The sequence below is a fragment of the Grampus griseus genome (assembly GCF_964374135.1).
Source record: "Grampus griseus genome assembly, chromosome: 14".
Lineage (NCBI taxonomy): Eukaryota > Metazoa > Chordata > Mammalia > Artiodactyla > Delphinidae > Grampus > Grampus griseus.
Genome location: NC_139008.1, coordinates 4,693,254 through 4,705,565, shown reverse-complemented (window position 1 = coordinate 4,705,565; position 12,312 = coordinate 4,693,254). Strand labels below are relative to the sequence as shown.

Genomic DNA, 12,312 nt, shown 5'->3' with positions numbered 1-12,312 from the left:
AGGGCCCAAGTGCCGCAACTACTGAGCCTGTGTGCTGCAACTACTGAAGCCCGCGTGCCTAGAGCCCATGCTCTGCAACGAGAAGCCACCGCAATGAGAAGCCCACGCACCGCAATGAAGAGTAGCCCCCGCTCACCACAACGAGAGAAACCCCGGGTGCAGCAATGAAGACTCAACGCAGCAAAAATAAATATATAAATGAATAAATTTTTTAAAATGATAAAAAATAAATAAAGAAATGTAGTCATAAGGATGTGCCAAATGAAACTGTTAATGGATTTACAAGCATGTGAAAATATATTTTGCTTTATTCAAAGTAGCAGAAAGCGTTCATCTCAAAAAGAAAGTGTAACCTAGCTCCGTTCTTAAAGGGATAAATATATACACCCAGTGAACACGTGTGGCAGAGAGAGAGGTTTCCTCTTGGCCCTCAATGGCCAAGATGAGATTCTTATTCTTAATAAATAAGAGAATGAAACCTGCCTACCGCTCCAGCCAGTATCAGACAACCCCGCAGCCCTGGTTCCAGTCACTTCTCCTCAGCCCTGGAACAAGACAGGTATCTACAGTCTTGGACAGGACAGGACAGGACAGGACACATGGAGACGTGGGGGCGGGGGGGGGGGCTCCCCAGTGGGTGAAGCCCAGCAACTCCACCAAGGGTCCAGCAGATCATCTTCAGCGTGGGGGCCTGGAACTGGACGGACTTCAGGGATATCGTGAATGTAAGTTGGCTACCCACCCAGGCCCAACAAAGGCCATCGTAAGAAGAGGAACTGTTTCTTCCCTGTGTATTTTTCCAAGAAGGAAGATACCCTTCCAAGAAGTCGCCCTGCTAACTGCCCTTCACAGCTCATTGGCCAGATTTAGCTTACACAGTCAATAAAGGAAAACGGGATTACCTTACCTGGTTTAGACCATTTAAGATTCACTTCCTCGTGGTGATACGGTCGCTTCACAATGGACAGATTATCTGCACAAATAGGGTTGTCAAGCAAGGAAGGGAGAGAGGATGGATTTGTGATGGGAAGCACAATGGCGGCGACAGACTCGAATTCAGCCCTACCAAAGGCCAGCCTGCATGGCGGTGGGCAACAGAGAAACAAACCAGCTGACCGACCCTTCCCCTGCCGCCCCAAAATATCTAGATCCCGTTTTATGGTTTAAAATCAAGGGTTGTTATTTAAAAGTTACATTTTATAGAAAGGGAAACTTTTTTTTAAGACTTTAAAAAGTCTATCAGCCACCCCAGCACTAAATTAACTATAGAAATAGCTAAATAGTGACTGTTTTAATGAAGCCTCATATTATCAAACTGTGGTTTTAAAGAACCTCCAGAATGTAAAATAAATGCAACCCAGATGTTCATGAAAAAAATGAAAACAAGATTGTTTTTACTTCATAGCAACCAAATAGGTCAACCCATTTCCTCCTTCAGAGAATTCTCAGAGGACCACAAAACTCTACTAGAAGAGCATGTGTTTCATATGTATCTGTCCAGAGAAAAAGGAAACTCTGCTGTCCAAGATAAACGGAGAATATTATATGTTCCCATGAAAGTGAATTAGAAAATTGCAGTGAGGCTGTGTCTACATGTTGCCAAACATCTGGATGAAAACCGAAAAAAAAATCACTAATTAGCTAGATATTGGGAAATACTTTTCAATCATCATTAAAATGTCTGGTTTTATAGCAAACTGCCATTTTTATTTATTAATTACAGGAATAAGTTGTTCCAAAGAAGAGTACAGTGATTAAAAATAGCCCTGCTGCAAGTTTAAGATAGGAACTTACTTTCCCCTATTTGCACAGTGCGCCTGGTGACATCAAGTCAGCAGAAAGAGTAAATCTGCTCTATCAAAGGAAATCACAAAATAGCCTTAGCCAACTAAATTGACTCAGGTGAGTCTTTTCTAATATTTACGGAATACTGAAAGATATTTACCCAAAATAAACGCTTGCTGAGTTGTCGCAGTCACGTTATAAAACACTACGGGATCTCATGTCTATTCTATCATGTCGACTGGGGGGCTGACATTAACTATAAAAAGTTTATGTTTGATTAACTTCAATATCAGGATGGAGAGTCATGTATTTTCTACTCTCATTTAAATGATTTACTATTTTCCCACAAATTCAAAATATTTAATATGCTTTATGCAGCTTTTAGGATACTTTGGTAAAACCTATTTTTTCATTTCATTTCACTTCAGAAGTTTCAATAATCCTCTACTACAAATTGATAAACCTGCTTCCCGAAGGACGTGCCAATAACCTTTAAAAAATAGTTTCTCTCTCCCAAAGTTATTTACACTAAGAGTGTGACCTGCAAACAGCATTACTATTCTAACTCACCTGATGAATTACTGTCGGTCCTCTATCACAAGGACTTACTTGAGAAACGCTTAGTTGCAAAACAAACCCACATTTCCCTCCCTAAGCTCCCCGCCACTCACCACGCCCCACGCTTTCCCTCTATTCTCACCACACAGCAAAACTTTACCCTTTCTTGGTCTCCTTTTCTGGGTTGTCTTCAGTCCTGGAATTTTTCTCCTCTCTCTCAACTCTCTCCCCTAAGTGATCTCTCACCCATTCCCATAAATTAGAAGAATTTAAATCTTCCCAATGTTTATCTCCTATCCAGACCATTCTTCTAAGCAGCAGACCACATAGCTAAGCATCTTCCTACCATCTCTACCAGGACATCTCACAGAGAAGTCTGATTTTAAACACCAAAACTGAATTCCTAAGATTCTGTTTCCAGTAAAAGCTGACCAGCTTGTTGCAGACAACCCTTCCGCCAAGAACAACTAAAAAGGCTGAGCAAATTATAAGAAACAACTGTTTGAAGGTATCAGAGAGCTACCAATGCAGTGAGAACCTAGGAGGCCAGGATCCCAGAGAGAAGGTGCAGAGAGATGAGCCCAATCATCTGAGCCACTTTTCTCCTCGAGACATTTGCCAATTCACAGCAGAAAGTCAAAGGCCAAGAAGCTAAGCAGAGACAAGTAGTTGAGAATAGAATATGAGGTCAACAGAATCTCCAGCAGTCTGATGGGACTGGGGGGACAAAATTAGAATTCAGGGGCTGCCAAGTAGAAGAGGCCCTGGTAAACACCCCGAGCTTTCAGCTGGGACCACCAAAGCGCTATACCCTGGGAGAAGGGGAAACCAGAGGGAGACCAACCCTCACAGTGTTAAAGTGATTACTTCCCCACCCAAACTGCCTGCCAGGAGCCTCTCTTGAAGAAGATAGTCTCAAACTACCTCTATAGTTTTTCATGCACATCATCTAAAATTTAATTAAAGCTTAACAGGCAATCTAGAATCAAGATCACAGACTGAAAACCAAGGGTAAAATAGACAACAGAATATATTCACAGGATGTCCAAATATTGACGTTATCAGACACCAATAACTAATAAAGAAATTCACTGGACAAGACGAAAAATTTTAACAGAAAATTGGAATCTAACAAAAGAATCAAGAACACTGAAAAAAGCAATAACTGAAATTAAGAACTCAACAGATGGGCTTCCCTGGTGGCGCAGTGGTTGAGAGTCCGCCTGCCGATGCAGGGGACACGGGTTCGTGCCCCGGTCCGGGAAGATCCCACGTGCTGCGGAGCGGCTGGGCCCGTGAGCCATGGCCGCTGAGCCTGCGCGTCCGGAGCCTGTGCTCCGCAACGGGAGAGGCCACAACAGTGAGAGGTCCGCGTACCGAAGAAAAAAAAAAAAAAGTGAGGACAAAATAATGACCTCTTCAACAAAAAACAAATGAGCCCCCCAAATGGTTTTCTCTCAAGACTCCCCTTCTCCTGAAGCAGCAGCACCCACAGTCACGCGAGCCAGAAACCTAGGAGTCATCTCTGATTCCTGCAGTTCCTTCGCCTTTAACCTCCCAGCTGTCAATACGCCCATCTGATCCTCCAAAATACATCTAGCAGAGCAATGCAAATTATAACAGTGCATCATTTCTCACCCAGGAGACAGGCGAACACTTAGAAGTCTGACAAATGCCAAGAGCTGATGACGACGCTGATAATACACCTGGTGAGAAACCAACCTGCCAGCATCTGGTTAAACAAGAGAGCACACCTACAACCCACAACTGCGATTCTAGAGAGATACTCAAGAGAAACTTTCACAGCTTGTAAAAGGAGAGGAGCCGTGGTATTCTTTGCAACAATGTAAAATCAACAGAACAGTCCAAGGCAGGACAAGAAAAATAAAACGTTATGGCAGTTAAAAGAAACAAACAGGGTCTCTACATAATAATACGGATAACCTCAAACACAAGCTGCAGAGCATTACACAGAGTATGATGCCATTTTTTGATAATTTTTTACACAAACCAAAAAGAGATCCATATATTGCTTACCGACACACACACATACACATTCCAGTGTGAAAACTATTCCAGAGGGCCCACATCACATTCATCATGGCTGCCTTTAGGAATTACAAAAGACAGGAAGGGGAAGAGGACCAGAAGCGCTCGACAGGAGCGAGCCCCACTTTACTCAGTACTTATTAACAAGTATTCACTGAAGGCCTCTTCCACACGACGTCTCAGGTCTTGGAGAGACAGCAGTGGTTAAAAGCAGATGCTATTCCTTCTTTCACAGAACTTACATTCTAAGAGAGAAGAGACGAACGATGAACAGGTGTGCAGCAGATGAGGACTGCGAAGAGGAAAAATGAGGCTGGGAAGGGGGACAGCGGGGTGCTACTTGAGACAGGCTGGTGGACGAAGGCCTCTGTGGCAGGGAGACGTGCGAGCAGAAACCCGAAGGGACCAAGCAAGCACATACGCAGATACCTAAGGGGAAATCACCGTGGGCAGAGTAAGTGCCAAGGCACGGAGTCAGGGCAGCGCTTGGCAAGTTCACGGAACCAGCGTGGTGACAAAAGTGAGGGCAACTATCAGAGACCACAGGGGACTAGAGCAGGGGCAAGGACAGCCCCAAGGCGAGAACTTTTTTTATGTTTTTAAAGGGTTATGAAGAAGAGTGTGTGAGAGCCCAAGTGTGGCCCACACAGCTGAGAACGTCTGCTGTCGGGCCTTCTTACAGGAAAGGTGTGTAGGCCCCTGGCCTAGAGCACAGGGACCCGACACTGCAGGCAGCAGGGGACTCTGAGTGTGCCAAGGACGGTGCCGACTTGGAGAGGAGTGACACGACCTCTGCTTTAGAGAGACAGCTCTGGCTGTGGACAAAGGCAGCGGCAAGGAGAACGCTGGACGGCTAAGGCAAAGGAAGTGGAAGACCGCACCAGAATCTGGGCCTGAGCAATGGGAAGAACGCTGCTGCCAGGTGCTAGGATGGAGACACTTACCTGAGATGCTTTAATTCGTTTTTGTAAAGACCTTAAACGATGGGACAGAACATTAACAGCTACTACATGGATTCTGAGTAATGGGAACGTGTTTGTTTCATTGCTTTCTGTACTTTTCCGTGAGTTTTTATATAGGTTTGTCCTACACCGATCTTTCCCTTCACTTTTGCCACCCCCCGCAATCCACCTCGCCCCTGTAACTCCCACCCGAACCCCTCCTCACTGGCGCCTATCCCCAAGTCCTCTCTTCCCCTCCTCCACTCTGTTCCCCACTCGGTAGCCGAGGACACTCTCCTTACAGGGCAGGGTGTCCAGTGCTTGAGAACGTGGCCTCTGAAGCCAGGACGCCTGGGTTCAAAGCTCGGCTCCACCACTTACTAGCTGTAAGTTACTTGGCTTCCCTGTGCCTCAGTTGTCCACTGTCATCCGTAAATGGTGCTCATGTTAAGTACCTAACAGGGTTATTGCAAAAAGTAAATAGGTTAAGATCCATAAAGCAGGCGGGGCAGAACTGGACACAGAGACCATTGTGTAAACATTAGCTACAATTACTTAAACATAAATCAAATGTCATCCCGCAGTTTAAAACCCTTCATTGGCTTCACGCACTTAATAAAATGTAAATTCCTTACCTACTCAAACTGCCTGAAGCGTCCCAGTTCACTGCTGGCTCAGACCACACACGGCAGCTTTCAGCCCTCTGGAGGCGCTCTGCTTCCCCAAGCCCCGGGCCCAGCCTCTGCCTGGTCCTCGACCCCTTTACGTCACACCTGAAAGAGTCTTCCCTCCAAGAGGCCTCCCCTGGCTACGGGCCCTACCTACCCCTCCCACCACAGGCCCCCCACTCTCCCCTCAACCCCTTGTTGATTTCCTTTCACACATCAGCATAATTTGCAAAGACTTTATACATCTGTTTACATTTTTCTTCAGTCTCCCGTCTAAACAAAAGCTCCAGGAACGCAGGAAATTCATCTGCTTTATTCACTGTATTCACCCTTCCGCCAAGCACAGGACCTGGCATTTGGTCGGGATGCTATCAATATTTGTTGAATAAATAAATGTTCCAGAAAACAATACGCTCTAAGCATACCCTAAAAGCACCTATCATGTCACTTTTTAAACATTCAAAAGAAAGCAGTTAATTTCCTATGCAGACTGAAAAAATAAGTTATTTTATAACTTTCTAGAGGTTACATTGATTTTTTTAATATACAAAAACTCCAAAAATATCGAATCACTTTGTTGTACACCTAAAACATAACATTGTAAATCAACTATAATTCAATTTTTAAAATTCTCTCAAAAAGGGTGTTTTCATACTATTTTTCTGTGAAACTGGTTTCCAGTTTGGCAAACAGTGAAGATGGACAAGCTTTTCTGAATTGCAAAATATAAAAAGGCATAGAGCGAAGTTTCCCGGGCACTGACGTTCCCCATCTGCTTGGTTCCCATCACCCTCCCCAACAGGTAACCATTGTTATTAGTTCCTTGCTTAGCCTTCCAGAGAATTTTCATGCATATGTAACCACTTCCTTTTTTTTCTTTTTAACAGAAATGGTAACAAACAGTGCACATTTGCCTACACTTTGCTTCTGTAACTTAGTAAAATATTTTGGAAACCTCTGCCTATGGGTCCATAAGGAGCCTCCTCATTCCTTTCTACAGCCTCACGACTTCAATCGCCATGCGGGTACATAACGTGCAGTGAACACTCGGGTTATTCTCCATCTTCTACAAACAAGGCAGTGAATACTCTCGTACCTACGGTATCTCAGGCATGTAAAAATATACCTACACGTTAAATTCCTAGAACTGGTATTGCGTCAAAGGATGTACATGCCTGTAATTTTAAAAGCTGCTGCCCAGGGCACCTGTATCTATCGGGGTCCAACCAGAGAAACAGAAGGCCCTCAAGGAGTTGAAGTAGAGGGAATTTAAAACAAGGAATTGGTTACACATACAATAGAAAAGCTGAGAATCATACAGGAAATGGTAAGACAATGCAGCGATTAGCAAGAGGAACAAGCTGCTACCACCTCTAAACTGGAGGGTCACAGGCAGGAGGTCCTTCCAAAGCTCGGGGGCTCGGTCAACAGGCAGGAGCTGGAGCCAAAAGGAGACCGACCGCCAGACACAAGGCTGAAGGCAGAATGCGAGCAAAGACGATAACCTGGCCTCTCCCTTCCTCCTGCCATCCAATCACCCACCAGCGGCTCCCACTGGCCACACCTAGCCCCGAGCCAGCCGACCCAGGCTCTGGGAAATGTCCCTCTGCAGGCGAAGGGCAAGCAATGGATCCAAGCCAGTCAAGCACAGGCTGGCGCAGCCTCCTTAAGAGTGGTAACTAATTTACACTCCCATCGCCCACAGATGGTTTCAAATGTAGGGGTTATCGCTTGCCTGACACGCAAAATCTGGGATCTCAGCCTGGCCTTAATTTATATTAACTTTTATTGGGTGAGGTGGAGCAGCTTCTCACGTGAAGCACAGGCTTAGGTCTCAGCTATGCTGATCGGGGTAAGGGGGGGCGGGGTGCAGGAGGGAGGGGAAATCAGTAAAGTTATTCACCTCATCTGCCACAGATGGTCCGTTCAGGAAGTTCAATCACACAGACTCCCAAACTGAGCGTTAGGATGGTGGCAATGAACCGAACTAGCCAGTCACCTTCCAAGTAGAGACATATCTCAAGAACTGTTCTAGAAAAACTGAAAGGCAACAAGGCCCCAAAGGAATGAAAGATACCTTAACTACACTCAGCACACATTATAAATAAGTGTGTTCTTGTAATCTAGTGCCCCCCATGTGTTCCTCCTTAGAACTGCCTTCCAGCCATTCCTACCACCACCCTCTCTCCTTATCCTACAGTTAAAGAACAAACAGTAATACCCTGGACAAACACTTAAAAGTATCAAAACAGCAAGCAGGAATCATTTTGTGCAGTCTTCTAACCGGACCAACACATTAGCAAAAAAGATATTTTAATTCTTCTGCCCCTGGCATAACTATGTTTGAATAGATTATTTACCCTCTCTGGTAAACAAGCTGAAACTGACCTCCCCATATACAGTTCAAAGTTCTGTACTACACTCTAAAAATATACCCAAAAAAGTTATGTTTTGCAAATGACTGGCAAGCGAAACTATTCTTTCGAAGGGCTGAACTTTATTTTTAAAACCATGAATTTTAAAGCAAAGCATTTTTAGAAATCTAAATGGTGATAAAAACTAATGAACCATAAAGAAGTATGTTAACTTCAAAACTTCCATCAATCAAAAGTTAAATATAAGCACACCAAATTTACATGACAAGCACTATGACTCTTCTTTCAAAACGCTTAAGATTTCCATCTATTCAAAAACACACTTGCTCTAAGAATGCCAAACATTTTAAAGTGTCTTCCATGAGGCAAGGAAGAAAGAATTTAATAAACCATATCAATAAAGCTTAATAAGGCAGGGACATTTTAGTAGATAATCAATAAATATCTGTTCATTGTTGACTGTTCCAGTGAAGTGAATTAAATGATACTTTAAAAACAATCATACCCTTTTTCCCACTGCAGGGTAATTTTTTTTTTGAAGAGATGATTTTATATAATTTCAAATATTCAGAAAAGTTCCAAGAACTGTACAACAAATACCAATATACCCTTGACCCAGATACACCAAGTATTTACGTTTTGCCCTATATGTTTATCCTTCTGTCTCTATTTTTTTCAGGTGTGTGAATTTTTTTTTCTGAACCACTTGAGAGTAAGCTGAGGCACTATACTTCCTTATACCTTAATAATTCAGTGTGTATTTCCTAAGAAAAGGAATATTTTCTCTATTTTTATTATCAAAACCCAGAAATTTAATATTGATACAATACCATTATCTGATCTATTGCCTATTCAAATTTTATCCATTGTCTTACTAGGGTAAATTTTTTCAGTTTTTTTTTTTCCAAATTTGAAAGTAATATACATCATTCCAGAAACCTGGAAAATATAAAAACCAAGAAAATAAAACATCCATAATATCAGCAGTTTTTACATTGTTTAGACCATAATATATAAAACTGCTTATTTTTAATGGCTGGAAAATATTTCATCCAGTAAACTCCCCACAATTTACCTCACCAGTCTCCTATTAGGCACTGTAGTTTCCAATTTTCTATTATAAATAACGTTAATGCACAGCTCCTGTGCGTGAGATTTTTTTTTTTTAAATCTCAGGATTGTATTCCCAGAAGAGCTATATTAGCCCAAAGAAAGTCTTGATACTTTGGAGATGTAATACTGTCCTTCGCTATAATATTCAAGATCTATACTGGCTTCCTTTTTTCATCTTTATACCTGCTTTTACCTTCAAGTTTTCTACATTCCTTAACGGACAGAGTCTAAAACTCCTTCAAATGAAATCGCCAAGCCAGCCAGCTGCCTGGACTCGAATGTCAAACGTTTAAATATTACAGTTGTTTGTCTTTGTTTTCTAAAAAGGAGACACTTGTCTGCCGGTGCTGTTACCCCGATTTTGACAGGCAGGAAGCACCGCGTCCACGGAGAATCCATCACTTACATTCTGCAGACAGCAGCCTGGCTGGAGGAGGGTGTGCACCTGGGCTCCTCCTTTCCACAGAACTTTCCGTCAAAACAACACACCCACTCAGTGCCACAGTGCTACCCCAGCTTCAACTATGAAAACTGAACTCGACAAACGCCAGGATTCGGGCGAACTTCCCCCCATCCCAGCCCCACCGCTTCTTGGGGCGCAGACATTTCCCCCGGAGCAGCACTTAAATGCTAGAAGGTACCTTGATTAACCACTTCATCCTGAAGCTTTCAACACTGCTGATTCTTACAGGCAGCTGCTCCGCAGCCTGTAATTAAGATTTTTTTTTTCCAAAATGCTCCCTTATTACAAGGGATTCTGATGATTCCGTCTGTCAGCATAAAGGAGATCTTTAGCAAAAACAGAGAGAGATCCTTAACTTTGGGTGTTCCTGTAAAACAGGGGTATTAACCCTTTGCTTCCCAAGCCAACGACCCCACTCCATCCACAGACACTACAGAGACACGTTATTCGCTTTTAAAGGCGTAATTCGCATCATGACACAACGGTAATCTGTATTCCACTAAATAATTTACAACAAACGCTAATCTTCTAGCAAGAGGTGACCGAGCGTCAGAGGGACAGCTTGGTTTTCTGGTCTCACCTCCGGGCGGGCTGCAGCTCCTGACTCCGACTCCTCGGCTCCTCTGACTTTTTTTAAATTTATTTTTGGCTCACTCCGTAACGTCCCCCTATTTCATAAAATGCGTGCGCTCTAGCTGCCCCCTCCTCATTTAACGATCCCACTGACCACTTCTGACCTAAAGCCAAGAAAACTGTCACGACGTTCAACCCTCTCCCCGCAGCCGCCCTTCTTGGACCCGGAGGATCCGCAATTCAAAACTTTGCCATCCCGGTTTCCCGTGGACTCCCCGCTTCCCACCACCTGAGAGAAGACGCGGGGAGGGTCGTCACCGACGGTTGGGCTCCGGAGGGCGTGAGAGCGGAGAAGGTCGCCCCCAAGGTCCCCCGCCTGCGGAGAGCGACCCCCGAACCCCGACCCGAGCCTCCGGGAGGCCCCGGCCGGCGGGCAGCCCCGGCCTCGTCCCAGACCCTCGCCCGGGCTCCGCGACGACCCCGCCTCGGGGCCCCCGGACCCCCGCCTCGGGCCCCGGGCCCGGCGCGCGCCGCGGGCCTCGGCGGTCGGCAGCCGGCACTGGCGCTGCCCAGACCCGGTCTTTTCAGGCGGACCTGCACCACCGACCCCCGACCCGGGACCGGCAGTCCCTGATCCGGTCCGGCGCGTCCGCGACCCCCGCCCCAGGCCGCCAGCCGCGCCGGCCACACCTCCGACACTCACCGCCGCCGCCCTCGCCGCCGCCGCCGCCGCCGCCGTCTTCGTCCATCTTGAGGCCGCTCCCGCAGCCGGCGAGCCCGGGGCCAGCGGGCGAGGGGCCGCGGGTGCGGAGCGCGCCGGCGGCCGTGCACCTCCAGCAGCGCGCGGACCCGGTCGCTGCCCGGGCCTCCTCCCGCGGGGCGGGGCGCTCGCCGCTCGGCGCCGCCGTCACGTGGCTCGCAGGCCCCGCCCCCGGCTGCGATGGGCGTGGCCCGAGGCCGCGCGGCCCCGCCTGCGGGAACCCGCCGGGACCCCTCGTGAACGCGCTCGGCCCCGCCCGGAGCCCCGCGAGGGTGAGAGGGGACCCTCCGGGGGCGAAGCGGGCGTGCACACCCGTCCCCGCCCCGCCTTCGAGCAGCCTTGGGACGGACGTGGGGTCCGGGGCGAATGCCGAGTCTACAAAACACGGCGGCGGGAGGTCCTCCTCGCACGTGCACCCAGGGAAAAAAGACCAAGAAACGTATTTAAAAGTCAAGCCTTCGCCCTTCGGCCCGAGAAATTTTACAGTAATTCCAGCCTTCCCGCTTTCTGGTGTAGAATGGAGGCTCTCCTTTCCTGGAGATGAGTGCACTTCGACAAAGTGTAAAGCTTGTAAATAAACGTTATCATGAGGTTGGAACCGAATCCCCAGCCGGCACACCTGGGGCTCACCCTCAGAGGGCTTTGTAGGGTCGGCCCGTCTGGCCCCAGTCGCTCCTGCGTTTTCTCTCCCGTCTCTCTTGGAAAGCTGCCAGCTGCCCTGGATTTATGATGCAGAAGGAGCTCTGAATTCAATTTCCCGTGGGCACAGCCGGGGTCCTCAGCACAGGCCCCCTGGGCAGAAGGCCTCAGCCAGCCCCTGACCCGTATCTTCCCCGGATCTCCTTTTCCACTCCACATCTTGCTTCCAGTAACTCCTCCTGAACCATTGAATGGGGCCCCTCCCAAGCTTTTCTGTTCAATTTGCTGGAACTAAATTGCATTAAAGAAAAGGAAACATTGTAATGGAGGAGATAATTCATCTCTAATATAATTTTCCAGCAAGTGTTTTATATTTACAAATGGCCCA

General features: G+C 46.6%; 1 protein-coding gene across 3 annotated transcripts in view; it reads right to left on the bottom strand.

The window, feature by feature from the left end:
• The window catches only part of CYTH3 (cytohesin 3), an 89,977-nt gene extending 78,655 nt beyond the window's left edge, over positions 1–11,322 (bottom strand). For 2 of the 3 annotated variants that reach the window (XM_082669892.1, XM_082669893.1), the window contains exon 1: positions 11,223–11,316. In XM_082669892.1, the coding sequence (XP_082526018.1) occupies positions 11,223–11,274 (52 nt within the window). In that variant the 5' untranslated portion in view covers positions 11,275–11,316. Of the gene's footprint in view, positions 1–11,222 lie in introns of all 3 variants that reach the window. The other variant, XM_082669894.1, reaches the window with a different exon arrangement.
• Positions 11,323–12,312: the final 990 nt, after the last annotated feature.